Genomic DNA, 14,660 nt, shown 5'->3' with positions numbered 1-14,660 from the left:
AATTTGAGATGTTTGGTTCAAACCGCCGTGTCTTTGTGAGACACACAGTAGGTGAACGGAGGATCTCCGCATGTGTGGTTCCCACCATGAAGCATGGAGGAGGAGGTGTGATGGTGTGGGGGTGCTTTGCTGGTGTCACTGTCAGTGATGTATTTAGAATTCAAGGCATACTTAACCAGCATGGCTACCACAGCATTCTGCAGCGATACTCCATCCCATCTGGTTTGTGCTTAGTGGGACTATCATTTGTTTTTCAACAGGACAATGACCGAACAAATCAAATCAAAAATCAAATCAAATGTTATTTGTCACATACACATGGTTAGCAGATGTTAATGCGAGTGTTGCGAAATGCTTGTGCGTTTAGTTCCGACAATGCAGTAATAACCAACGAGTAATCTAACCTAACAATTCCACAACAACTACCTTATACACACAAGTGTAAAGGGATGAAAAATATGTATATAAAAATATATGAATGAGTGATGGTACAGAACGGCAAAGGCAAGATGCAGTAGATGGTATCGAGTACAGTATAAACATATGAGATGAGTAATGTAGGGTATGTAAACATATAAAAGTGGCATTGTTTAAAGTGTCTAGTGATACATGTATTACATAAAGATGGCAAGATGCAGTAGATGGTATAGAGTACAGTATAAACATATGAGATGAGTAATGTTGGGTATGTAAACATTATATTATGTGGCATTGTTTAAAGTGGCTAGTGATACATTTTTACATCAATTTTTACATTATTAAAGTGGCTGGAGTTGAGTCAGTATGTTGACAGCAGCCACTCAATGTTAGTGGTGGCTGTTTAACAGTCTGATGGCCTTGAGATAGAAGCTATTTTTCAATCTCTCGGTCCCTGCTTTGATGCACCTGTACTGACATCGCCTTCTGGATGATAGTGGGGTGAACAGGCAGTGGCTCGGGTGGTTGTTGTCCTTGATGATCTTTATGTCCTTCCTGTGACATCGGGTGGTTTTGGTGTTCTGGAGGGCAGGTAGTTTGCCCCCCCGGTGATGCATTGTGCAGACCTCACTACCCTCTGGAGAGCCTTATGGTTGTGGGCGGAGCAGTTGCCCTACCAGATGGTGATACAGCCTGACAGGATGCTCTCGATTGTGCATCTGTAAATGTTTGTGAGTGCTTTTGGTGACAAGCCAAATTTCTTCAGCCTCCTGAGGTTGAAGAGCCACTGCTGCACCTTCTTCACCACACTGTCTGTGTGAGTGGACCAATTCAGTTTGTCCACTCCTTCAAGACTATTGGAAAAGCATTCCTGGTGAAGCTGGTTGAGAGAATGCCAAGAGTGTGCAAAGCTGTCATCAAGGCAAAGGGTAGCTACTTTGAAGAATATTAAATATATTTTGATTTGTTTTACACTTTTTTGGTTTCTACTGTATATGATTCCATATGTGTTATTTCATAGTTTTGATGTCTTCACTATTATTCTACAATGTAGAACATAATAAAAAATAAAGAAAACCCCCTGAATGAATGGATGTGTCCAAACTTTTGACTGGTACTGTATATACAGTGGGGGAGAACAAGTATTTTATACACTGACGATTTTGCAGGTTTTCCTACTTACAAAGCATGTAGAGGTCTGTATTTTTTTAAATCATAGTTACACTTCAACTGTGAGAGACGGAATCTAAAACAAAAATCCAGAAAATCACATTGTATGATTTTTAAGTAATTAATTAGCATTTTATTGCATGACATAAGTATTTGATCACCTACCAACCAGTAAGAATTCCATCTCTCACAGACCTGTTAGTTTTTCTTTAAGAAGCTCTCCTGTTCTCCACTCATTACCTGTATTAACTGCACCTGTTTGAACTCGTTACCTGTATAAAAGACACCTGTCCACACACTCAATCAAACAGACTCCAACCTCTCCACAATGGCCAAGACCAGAGAGCTGTGTAAGGACATCAGGGGTAAAATTGTAGACCTGCACAAGGCTGGGATGGGCTATAGGACAATAGGCAAGCAGGTTGGTGAGAAGTCAACAACTGTTGGCGCAATTATTCGAAAATGGAAGAAGTTCAAGATGACGGTCAATCATCCTCGGTCTAGGGCTCCATGCTAGATCTCACCTCGTGGGGCATCAATGATCATGAGGAAGGTGAGGGATCAGCCCAGAACTACACGGCAGGACCTGGTCAATAACCTGAAGAGAGCTGGGACCACAGTCTCAAAGAAAACCATTAGTAACACACTACGCCGTCATAGATTAAAATCCTGCAGCGCATGCAAGGTCCCCCTGCTCAAGCCAGCGCATGTCCAGGCCCATCTGAAGTTTGCCAATGACCATCTGGATGATCTAGAGGAGGAATGTGAGAAGGTCATGTGGTCTGATGAGACAAAAATAGAGCTTTTTGGTCTAAACTCCACTCGCTGTGCTTGGAGGAAAAGAAGGATGAGTACAACCCCAAAAACACCATCCCATCCGTGAAGCATGGAGGTGGAAACATCATTCTTTGCGAATGCTTTTCCGTTTCTCACAGTTGAAGTGTACCTATGATAAAAATTACAAACCTCTACATGCTTTGTAAGTAGGAAAACCTTCAAAATCGGCAGTGTATCAAATACTTGTTCTCTCCACTGTATATATTTTATATAATAGAGCTGTTAATGGCACTTTAGGAAGGGTGTAAGGTAAGTGTTCTGTTGGTCCCAGCTCATGTTCGGGTAGGGGAAATGAGGTAGAAGATAAGGTAGTGAAGGCAGCTCTGAAGAGGGAGGTAGATGTGGTGGTCCTGTTAGGGGGGATGGAATGTAGGAGCATCATAGCAAAGGAGTTGACCTAGGAGTGGCAATGTGAATGGGAGATAGAGGAGCGGGGAAGGCAGTATTTCTCTATCCAGAATTGTGAGGTCAGTAGGTATCTGGGGAGTGAAAAGAAGGATTGGGTTATTGTTATTTGGGAAACACCCAGATGGGAAGTGGGGAGGTAGAAACTGTGGTGATATGCTGAGGACAGGAGGACATTTTTCTGTGAGCTGGCTGAGTTGGGTGTAACCTCATTTTTGCTTGTAACAATTCTGGGCCCAAATGACAGGCAGAGCGAAATAGTTTCTCTATTCCACTGGCTGGCACGTACGGGTGTGAGGCTATTAGATACTTAAATGTGTAATTCGCACTTTGACCTGAGAAAGGCAGCAATACAGCATCTAGTCTGCCTGAAACGCACAAAAATAATAACAATACGGGAGGGGTAGAAGTCTAACAGTATACTCAGTTGAACTGTTGGCGATAGTAGTTGCCCTCCAGTGGGTGGAGGACGTACAACCTGTTAGAATTATAATATGCTCAGATTCTCTGTCGGTATTAAATAGTTTATCATCAGGTAAATCTAATAGGAGTCACCTACTATTGGAGGTATTCATGTGAGAATCTGCTGGGTCCCAGCACATTTGGTTGTGGAAGGGAATGAAATTGTAGACCAGTTAGCCAAAAGAGCTTTGAAATGAGATATAACTTATATTAATGTTCCACTGGGTAGAGGTGAGGCCAAAAATAAGATCACAGCCATGTGTGGTAGAGATGGGACTCTAAGCCCAAGGGCCGGCATTTATATGCCCTCCAATGAAAGGTTGGTGGACCAAGACTCAAAGGTCAGATTAGGAAGGAAGAGGTGGTGTTTGCTCAATTGTGCTTAGGACATTATACATTGAACTCGTCATTACATCGGGCTGGCAAGCATGTGAATGGTTTGTCTGGAGTGTGCGGCCGATGAAATGATGGAGCATGTGTTATATTGTTGTAAGTATGTTGAAGAGAGGGAAAGATTGAAGTGTAGGGTCATTGATCGTTGGGTGGTTGGAAGGGATTTGGGGGATGGGGAGGTCTATTAGAAGTTAGTAGGGCTCTTTTTTTATTTTCTCAGAAGTACTGCGTTAGATAGGAGGATTTAGAAATGTTATAAAGCGTGATTGACCACACATTCCAAAACAGTAGGTGGCGGTATGCACCTATAATGTTGGTTTGCAGACCGCCATTATATCATAGAAGAACGGGGAGAATACGGGAGGGGTTTGCTCGCTTTGGCGCCCACAAGCCCTTCTGCCAGTGAAAAGGACTCTACTAACGCTACTGCCATTTGGCGCAGTTAAAAATACGTGAACTTGCATAGCGTCCTTTACAGAATTTCCCGTCTTCGTTGTAATTTTGCTTTACTTTAACAGCGTGTTTCAGTTTAGTGTTTTATACATATATCAAAATGAGTTCAATTAACGTAAAAAAATTGAAAGTAAACGAGTTGAAGGACGAGCTGAAAAAGCGTCAGCTGTCGGACAAGGGGTTGAAGGCCGAGTTGATGGACCGGTTGCAGGCCGCGCTTGACGAAGAGGCCCTGGCTGGAGATTCTCCCCTTGGGCTGGAGGCCGCGGAGGGAGGCTTTCCCGAGGGAGACGACGAAGCCGACGCCACCGCCGCTGCTGATGACCAAGAGGACATGGGGGAAGATGAAGAAGACGAGGGCCCCGTCGTTGAAAGCATGGATGCCAACGAGGAGGAAGAGAATGGAAACGGAGAGGGAGACGCCGCTGTCGTGAACCAATGCGAGGAGGAAGAGAACGCGGCCCAGGAGGACGACGAAATGGGTGAGGTAGAAGAGGAAGAAATGGATCCAATGCTGAAGGAAGGTGTGGACGACATGGAGAAAATCACATTGGACGCAGAAGATGGTGAGCCTGGAGACCATCCAGCAGAGGGTGAGTCGCTGGTTCCATTCGAAAATGATTGGGCTGGGTGTCACATGTTTGCTAACGTCGTTAGCCTATAATATGTCGGGTGCGTTCGCGAAATTGGTTTCGATGTATATTTGTTAGCTAGTTAAGGTTAGTGTAGCTAGAAAAATATGTAAATATTGTTTAACTTGGTCCTACTACACGAAGAACACCATTGGGCTCACCCTATACGTACTTTTTTTCTGTTTGGTTGGTTAGCCTAGCTAGATAGCATAGCTAGCAACTACACAAAAGAATGCTTGCTAACTAAGATAGCTAACTCGCGACGCTAGCAGACAGTGGACAAGATTCGACAGGTGCTGGTTTTGGTAGACTCGTGGTTCTAACTACTCAAGAGTATTCTAAATGCGTCTACAAACGGGTTCCAATAAACTGGTCATATTAGAAATGTAGCTAGCTAAAAACAAACATTGTGTAAACAGTAACTGAATGAACAAGCTCGCTAGCTGTCAAGCTAACTCGTAAGCTAGCCGCGTATGGCATTGTGCAGGAAGGGGGTCAATGGAGGATAGCCTGCAGTTCAGTTTCGTCTCTTCACTGACTTGCCTCAGTAAACTATTGACCCCAACATCAGGGACTGATTGACAATGGTCTATTTCCCGATCCATTTTAATAACTCTAACCGTAACTGGGTTATTGTGCCTATTTTAATATTTTTGTCGTGATTGTTTACATCTCTTTACATTTGATCTGTATTGTTGACCAGCTACATTGTAATCAACCCTACTCTCTGGTCAAAACAGCCGTAGACTTCTGTCTAACTTCAGACAGGCAATGGGGTCCTAATGTAATGGGCAACAAGTTAGCCTTCTGTGGGCCAGCCCCACCACAGTCACAGTGCGACCTATCCTTTCAATAAAGGAGCACCTCATTATATTCTTCTTTTATTTCCTAAGGGGATGCGGACAAAGACACGAATGCTGATCAGAAGAATAAGAAGGGTGTTAAGAGACGCCGGGAGGAACATGGAAGGGGCTACTTTGAATTTATTGAAGAGAACAAATACAGCTGGTAAGGATGGGAGACAAAATGGCCTTCGGTATGTCTGAAGAGCCATCACAGCTATGTGAACTGTATTGGCTTTAAGCGCCAATGCATTAATTAGCGCCAAAACCCTCACTTAACTAACTTCTGTCAACATTATGTACGTTTCATACATGTTTGAATTGAGGGTCATCCCTGGCTTTTAAATTAACCTTACCATTATTACACATGCAGTGCCCACATACACCCCTTATGGACTGCATAATGTAGTAAGAGAAATGAACACCAGTTTATGAATTTGATTGTTCAACATTCACTCTCTTTGTGCAGAAAGGCTTATTGTGTACACTGACAAAGGTGACGCAAAGCTGCTCAAAAAAAAACTCCCGGAAGAGTAGCAGATGATGGGTTGGGGCAGGGGGGTCGCGTACGGGTACAAGGATGTATCCATTTTTCCGGACGTATCACTTTTTCCGCAAATTGGAGATGGGTGCTCTCCACTGACCGCTCATTGTTCCTGCTCGCACTGTTGTCTTTTTTGAATGTTTGCTTTTGTCAAATCACGTCTCTCTCCACCATGTCATCATTTATATTCCGTGTGATTGATGTGTTGTTTTTTTACAGGAATGCTTTCTCACTATACAGGTCACTTAAACCTAGTCCAGGACTTAAAATAAATTCAAATGGATATTCCCCATTAAACAAACTTTTTAGTCCAGGACTAGGCTGATCTGTATCTGGGGAAAAGACACCCCCCTCCACCATGTGTATCTGGAACCCTATTTTGTTTTCATTGACCCAGTGAACGGTTATCTTGTCATCTCAGAATGTCACTAGCCTGTGTAAACAAATAAATCACCTGGTGGCTGATCCTTTGACTGGAGCAGAGCCCCTCGTAGCTAAACCACACACTATACTGGATGACCCCTGGCTTATGCTCCTTGGTGTCAGTGTGTTTTGACCAATGTTGAGAGAGGCCATTGCGTCTGACCCTACAGCACTAGGCTATTGTGAGGACTGTGCAATATGACCAAGAACAGGTTTTTAACTTGTTTTGTTGCAAAGATAGAAGAGCAACGCTGCATTATGGTGTTCCTCCTGTGCCGGAGGCAGGGTTTAGTTCTGCAAATGCTTCAGTCTACATGCTTTGGACACACTCATCCTCATGTTGTGATACTCCTATTCAATATTTCAAAGCTAGTTTCATAAACACAACTTGGCAACAGCTTGATTCTGGTTCTGAAGGCCTTTGTTCGTAAGTCGGTGTGGCACAACATTTCTTAACAAGTTCACCTTTTTATCACTACAGTCGCTGGGGTATTAGAACCCCTGCCACACAGTTGAAGCTCCTATAGGCTATGTGGAGCTAGCTTGCGAGCCTCTGTTCCGTGAACATGAAGCGGCAGCTTCAGTGAGATTTGACCTTTAGTGAGAGCAGCTCCACACAGAGTTAAATATATCCAGCAGCCCTTTATACGGCATGACCTTTCAGCATTCTCCAAAACATAAACACAGTTTCTGTCCACATTGAGGCCTTTTGGCTGTTGATGCTTTTTATAATAAGAAATATAGCCCCTGGGACTAGTTTTATTTTGTATTTTTATCCAAGGCACCAGTTGACCACTGCAGGTAAGTGATGCTGTTTCATTGTGATTGTCAAAACCTAAAGACTCCAATAGCTTAAATGTTGGAGTTCCATTTCCGCCCATAGTCTGGACTCTTTCCACTGCTGGACCTCTTCTTCTCTTCTGGGAGGAGGTCACAACCGGATGGCCGTACCTGCGATTGCATTCAGGTTCCGTCAGAAAGGTTCTAATTCTCTGACGTTGTGACTGACTGGCTGTGTTCTCTTTCAGGCCTAGTCTCAAGTCTCCACTGCCACCCCTGGAGGAGGAAGATGAGGAGTTTGATGATACAACAGTCTGCCTGGACAACTGTGAGTCATGTTTGTTATATAGATGGACAGCCGGGGCTGGGTTTAATGAATCCCTCTACAAACACTTGTGCAGAAGTAATATGCCTACACCCAATCCCAAATCATAGCCCCTACTACTGCCCCTATGTACTTGATTAGCTTGCCATATTGCCTACATTCGTTCCAATATTCTCTAATCTCCGCTAGTGCATTGCGCATGGGGCCTAGGGGACGATTTTGGGATATGACACCAGAATCTAGACGTGTCAGGGGACCGAGAAGAGGGAACTTAATGTGTTTTTTTTTGTTTGTGTTCCAGATAACTGCGACCTGCACTTCAAGGTGTCCCGGGACCGCTACAGCGCCTCCTCTCTCACCATGGAGAGCTTTGCCTACCTGTGGTCTGGGGGCAGAGCCTCATATGGGCTGTCCCAGGGCAAGGCCTGCTACGAGATGAAGGTAGCCCAGTTTGTGTTTCATTTGTAATTGGGAATTCATAACATTCTGACCTTGGATAAACCCATTATCGTTTGTTATCTCCATTTTTATAATTTAAATGCACCACTACACAGTTAAATAAAGGGTCAGATTTTTTTCAGATTTTTTTAATCGCCTGGTTGTGCAATTAAATGCCTGATGTAGTCCATTTGCTGCTAACATCACCAATGTAATATTCTGCCTACAGATAACTGAGAAAATCCCAGTGAAACACATATCCAGTAAGAACATGGACATCCATGAGGTCCAGGTTGGATGGTCCCTAGCTACTGGCAGTCTGCTCCTTGGTCAGTCTCCAATGGCATTGTTGTTTTTCAAAAAAGTAATGGTTGTTATGGGATGTTGGCACCCTCTAGAGGTTGTTAGGGAGCATGACATGGAACTGGAACAAAGCCTGTGTGTTTTGCAAGGCAACAATGCAGTGTTATGGAATGAGTGCAGAAACACTAACATCACAAATTATATGACAAAATCCTAGTTTTAGTTATATCACCTAGTCAGCTGTGCGTATCGTGTCTGACGTGAGTTATGTCATTGCAGGTGAGGAGGAGCATTCCTATGCCTACTCTGGCAAAGGCAAGAAAACCACCAATTGCGTGACTGAAGATTTCGGGGAGACTTATGATGAGAATGACGTCATCTGCTGCCTCATTGTAAGATCTTTCTTAATTTCGCCTTACTAATTGCAATAACGTAATATTCTCAACGCACCAGCCGATTTTTAAATGAATGTTCAGACTTGCATGTGGTGTCGAGTTCCTCGTCACTGAGGCCCGTCCCAAAAAAAACAAAGCATTTAGATGACATTTATTTAAAAATATGGTCAGTGATGTAAGCTGTCTCAGAAGGTAATCTATGTCCACAAAAACCCATCAAAACCAACCAGTATTTGTGTTTGGGGATTCTAAGTGTGGGGTGATAACTTCCTCATTAGCACCTCACATTTTCAATGGTCAATGTTATATTTTGCACATTGAAATTACAAGCTGTAAAATGTTATATTGCAGAACTTTGAAGGTGAGGAGGTGGAGATGTCCTTTTCTAAGAACGGTAATGAGCCAGTGGTGGCCTTCCAGGCCAGTAAGGAGTCCCTAGTAGGGAAAGCGCTCTTCCCCCACGTCATCTGCCACAATTGTGCAGTGGAGTTTAACTTTGGCCAGATGGACACGCCCTACTTCCCCCAGCCAGAGGGCTACACCTTCCTGCAGCAGGTTACCATGGACGACCGTGTCCGCGGACCCAAGGCACCTGACACCAAGAAGGACTGTGAGGTAACTATGGCAACCCAAAACATCACTGGCAGTGATTTGTTTGACACAAGGGCCTCCCTAGCAATGTTATCTATCCATTAAGCTCAACCTGTATATTTCAGAATAAACGGCTAGTAAAATGTGTCTCAGATAATGATTCGCATATTTCTAGGGCCCTTTTCCCCAAACTAATGTTGATTATTTTATGTGCTTAACTTCTTCTACCGCTTACTGATCTGTTGCGTATGTGTGTCGTTGTAGGTGATTGCCATGGTGGGCCTGCCTGGCTCAGGAAAGAGCACCTGGGTCAACAAGCACATCCAGGAGAACCCTGGGAAATATTACATCCTGGGCAGCGACACCATCGTGGAGAAGATGATGGTCAGTGTTGTACTTAGTCATGGTGTTTGTGGCCCTCTGTATTTTAGAGTAAGTTCTCTCTGCACCCATCTTAGAATGAGGTCCTAGTTGTCTGTCAGTTTAGTTTGTGAGCTAAACGTTCAGTCCTAATTGTATATGTAGTCCCTGGTCATTTGGCACTGTAGGTGTATATCCTGTCCTGCATCAATCTTATTAGTCTCTTTTTGCAATTAATTTTCATATGTAGATTGGCAGTTTGAAGCGTCAGGCGAAGGACACAACAAAGCTCACTGCCATTTCCCAGCGTGCACCTCTCTTCCTGGGCAAGTTCATTGAGATCGCTGCTCGCAAAAAGAGGAACTATATCCTGGACCACGTAAGGCTTGATATTCAATCGCATTCCATCACAGCCGATTTCTTACAAGTCGCGAACACTGACCTTTAGGACTTTTTGTGAATAGGAAAGTAGATGTTTGGATACACATAGAATATTCTCATACACATGAGTACATCATTATATAGTGTAGGCAGGTCTTCGGTGCCAACAAAGCAGTCCAAATCATCATTATTTATGTTCACACGGGTCAGCATTATAAGTAATTCCCTCTCCTTCCTCTGCCCAGACCAACCTGTCTGCCCCGGGCCAAAAGCGGAAGATGTGTCTATTTGCTGGGTACCAGCGGAAGGCTGTGGTGGTCTGTCCCTCAGACGACGACTACAAGGAGAGGGCCCAGAAGAAGGCAGAGAGCGACGGGAAAGACGTGCCCGAGCACGCTCTCCTCAAAATGAAAGGTAACGCCGTGAGCTGAGCTACTTCACTAATAAAAACTGTTAAAAGTAGTCTCATACCGTGCTAAAAAGCTAGCGACTTCACATCTTTAGCACTAATCCAAAAGCCCTCAGAAAGTTTGTAGTAATAGAGTAAGGTTACACGTACACTCGTATATATTCTCCCTAAAACTATTTTGGTTTTCATGTTAGCATGGCTAGCCCCCTCTAAGCTTTGCCCACTCGTGGCTGTCTGTGTCACAAGTGGCCATATCAGGGGGGCAGAGTGACCCTCTCTCCTGAACCCTGGGTCGGGGGCTGTACCCCTGCCTCTGGGCCTGGTGGGAGGAACACCTCAGCTTTCATAGCAGCGCTTACCGTCACTAGAAATCTAGATGGTGTTCATACGCTGTCTTCATAACCACACCATCTCCTTGACTCTTTCCCCTGTGCAGGATTCTTCACCCTGCCAGAGGAAGGCGAGAGCTTCGCTGTGGTGAGCTACGCTGAGCTGCAGAAGGAGGATGCCGCCAAGCTGGTGGAGCAGTACAAGGAGGAGAGCAAGGCGGCCCTGCCGGCTGAGAAGAAGCCCAACCAAGGGTCTTTAACCCCCAAGAGAGGAGGAGGGAATGTCCGGGGGGGAGGCAGAGGCAAGAACCAGTTCAGCCGTGGAGGTGGACCTGGCCAGAGAGGAGGTGGACGAGGTGGCTTCCAGCAGAGAGGCAACTTCCGAGGAGGTGGGAGGTCACGATTATCGGCCATGTTGGTCAGATGATGGGTTTTGGCATGACCGGTTTTAACCCCGTTTTTAGGTCTCGCTAAATTGCTAAAACATTCCTTGTTTTGTCTGCAATGATCTGATAGGACTGGACAGGTGAAGGCAAATCAAACCTCTTGATGTGCCTCTGCCCTTTTTCACTTGCATTTATCCTGTAGTTGTTGAATAGTGGAGATGAGCAGAGGATTTTAGATCATTAAGATTCAACCCCAGTCTAACTGATGTGTCCATGTCTGCCTCCACCAAGCTCCAGGCCCACGTGGTGGGTTCACTCGCCCCCCTAGAGGGTTCATGCCCTCTCCAGCCTTCAGAGGTGGATTCGCCAACCGGGGCAACTTCAACAGGGGCGGTGCCCTCATGGCCCCCCAAGGAGGGACCCCAAGAGGAGGACCAATGAGGGGCCACAGGAGTGGAGCCATGAACAGAGGTGGTCCTCCAATGAGCCGAGGAGGCGGCGGTCACATGAGCCGAGGAGGCGGCGGTCACATGAGCCGAGGAGGCGGCGGTCACATGAGCCGAGGAGGCGGCGGTCACATGAGCCGAGGAGGCGGCGGTCACAGGGGCAACTTCAACCAGGTGGGTTTTGTCACAGCAATGGAGAATTACAAGTTGGCCTTTATTTGGATAATCTTCTATAGAAGGTGTGTAGATGCTCAAACTATTAACCTGGATTAGTTGGTATATAGTTAGTTGATGCATTACATTTATAAACCATCTTTAGGGAACTATCCAAATAAGATGTTATCAAAAAGTTATTTCTACAATTGTTTATTTATTAGCGAGATGTCTTGTCTTTCTCCCCAGGGGTTCCAGCCCAGAGCAGGCAACAGCCGTGGGAATTTTGGCAATAAGAATGGCAGCGGTGGGTTTGGGGGCGGCAGGAATGGTGGAGGACGTGGCGGCGGATTTGGAGACAACAGGACTGGTGGAGGATTTGGCATGGACAAGGCTCAGGCCTTCAACCAGAGCTGGCAGCAAGGGGTGAGTCTCCGTTTTGAGTTTAAAGGGCAAATCCTAGCTTGTTAGCCTTGTAAAACAATTGAACGTTCTCCCATTTTTGTAATTTTTTTCTTTCTCACACTGTGGCTGTGTTTACACAGGCAGACCTATACAGATCTTTATTAGATAATTGGTATTTTGCTAATAATTAGGCAAATATCAAAATTGGACTACATGTGTAAATGCAGCTAGGGTCTATAGGGTCCACTAAACGTATCATAATACCCATAACCTAGAGGTTAAACAAGGAAATGGTTCCAATCGTTTTCCTCTATTTATTTTTCCCATAGGGGATTTTAGAAACACTTAAAGTTAGGACTGATTTGTGTAGGCTTACCCTGGCGTGAAGGTTTGGTAACCATGTATGTCTCGCTAGGCCAGGGTTACTTAACGATATTTTCTGCTTTATTTACTCTGATTTTTGAAAATGCTAATTAGCAAAACTACAAATCCCTGCGGGCTCCTGCGTGTCATGTCTAGCAGACACCTTTGCTAACAGGGATTGTCAATTTAAAACTTGCACAAGACAGTTCACAGAATTGTCCATTTAAGAAATGTTGCCAATTTATTCATTACTACATTTAGCTAACATTAGAAAGTTAATCCAGAGATTCTTACCTTTGCCTCGATTCGTTAGTCTCGTTGATCATGGAATTTGTAGTACTTTATGATAGCCACATTGGCAAATAATTAGCATTTTATTTTGGGTGGTTAATACAGGCAAATATATTGATTGATACGTCACCTTGTCCTAGAGATTTACAAGGTTATCAAAACGTCACGCCAGGGTAAGCCTATGCAAAACACAGCCCTTATTTTAAGTGTTTATAAAAAAATCCCCTATTTGGAAAAATAATGGAAAATGATTGGAACTATTTCTCTGTTTGACTGCTTGGTTTTATGGGTATTATGACTTCATTCTGGATGGTTGAGTATACTTTTGAGGCTGAGAACGCGAATTGGGAAAGTTTGCACTGAGGCCTAATGTCACTTTTTAAGAGTTTTCTTCTATTGTCTGCATCTAACTTCCTTGATCTGTGTCCCTAGTTTTGGAACCAGAAGCCATGGAGCCAGCAGTATCAGCCAGGATACTATTAAAGACTTTCTGATCAAAAGGACTGGTGGCCATTAATGGTAACCAACCACTAGCCACGGACCCCCTGCCCCACCCCTCTCGTTTTTTCTAGAACCCACTTTTTAAATTGAAAACAAAAACACAAGCCGATGGAGCAACATTCCACATCCGAGGAGAGGAGTCTCTCTGAAGCTTTATGGGTTTTTCATTTGATTTTGTACATTTTATGATCTCCACATTTTAAAGAAATCACATGCTTTTAAAAATCCCATGTTTGAGAAACATACCACATCACGAATCGCAACGTTTTTCCTCTGCTTCAGTGACATTTTCAGGGTTGTGCACTTTCTGTGTAATGTTTTATTTTTTATTTTTTACAAAATGTAAATATTGTCTTGCGTAGTTATGTTTGTTTGTATAAGAAGTGAGAACACTTAGTTCCTTTCGGTTATTATCTTATGAGAGGCATGGTAGCTATAGTATTGTTAGTGATTTGTATATGTAGTCCATAAGCAACAAACAGTAATTTGTTATTTTTAATTAAAACATCAAGCATGTAATCTAAACTCCGTAGATTTACAATAAACAACCTATTTGCTTTTTGCAGAAGTCTATGGCTTATGACTTTTACTTGAGTTCAAAGGTTACCTAAAGTACCTTTTGAATGGGCAATGGGCTGGTTTGCTACTTCAAACAACGACATCTGCCCTATATCTACACAGTTAGCATTTCACAATGTGCTACTTACTGATGATGTAATTCATCCGTTGTTGATACACAACTCTTTCCTTTTCATGATACAGGTTCTCATTGAGTTGATATTTTGCAAGAGATACCTGTTCATCTGGATGCCATTGTGCTTTGAAGAAGTATTACAGCAAATCCATTTCTGTAGGGTATTAGAAGCCATTTTAAATATTGCATTATGCCTTTCGATATCATAATTTTATGATTTGTGTATTTCTTGATAAAATGGGACACATTACTGATCATGGTGCTGACCAGGCTTGATTCTCAGGTGCAAATTGAAGAGCGGTTCCTTTAATTTGCCGAACTTTGGTTGATTGGTGTGGCATTTTTAGGTTAAGCTTTGAATAGTGTGAGTATCTCAATTGTTCTCGCCTCAACCATTGGTGGATAATGTCAGGGGGGCAGGACCTCTGACTTTCTCATCCAATGGGTTTTAACACGAGAGGACGCAAGCCATATGGAATTGAGATTCTCCCAGAGTCGATGACCACAAACGAGTTCGCAAGAGCACAAACAA

The 14,660-nt window shown here is 43.8% G+C and overlaps 1 protein-coding gene across 1 annotated transcript; it reads left to right on the top strand.

Moving 5' to 3' along the window:
- The first annotated feature begins 4,062 nt into the window (after positions 1 to 4,062).
- Positions 4,063 to 14,002, top strand: LOC123990961 (heterogeneous nuclear ribonucleoprotein U-like). Its single transcript, XM_046292022.1, has 14 exons — positions 4,063 to 4,730; positions 5,663 to 5,777; positions 7,607 to 7,686; positions 7,985 to 8,124; positions 8,351 to 8,450; positions 8,704 to 8,816; positions 9,171 to 9,434; positions 9,675 to 9,794; positions 10,021 to 10,149; positions 10,397 to 10,565; positions 10,997 to 11,278; positions 11,567 to 11,895; positions 12,124 to 12,300; positions 13,366 to 14,002. The coding sequence occupies exons 1-14, from the start codon at positions 4,238 to 4,240 to the stop codon at positions 13,414 to 13,416; spliced, it is 2,562 nt and encodes an 853-aa protein (XP_046147978.1). The 5' UTR covers positions 4,063 to 4,237; the 3' UTR covers positions 13,417 to 14,002.
- The last annotated feature ends 658 nt before the right edge of the window (positions 14,003 to 14,660 follow it).

Source organism: Oncorhynchus gorbuscha, linkage group LG12 (assembly GCF_021184085.1).
Source record: "Oncorhynchus gorbuscha isolate QuinsamMale2020 ecotype Even-year linkage group LG12, OgorEven_v1.0, whole genome shotgun sequence".
Taxonomy (NCBI): domain Eukaryota; kingdom Metazoa; phylum Chordata; class Actinopteri; order Salmoniformes; family Salmonidae; genus Oncorhynchus; species Oncorhynchus gorbuscha.
This window is presented reverse-complemented; position numbering and strand designations above follow the sequence as displayed.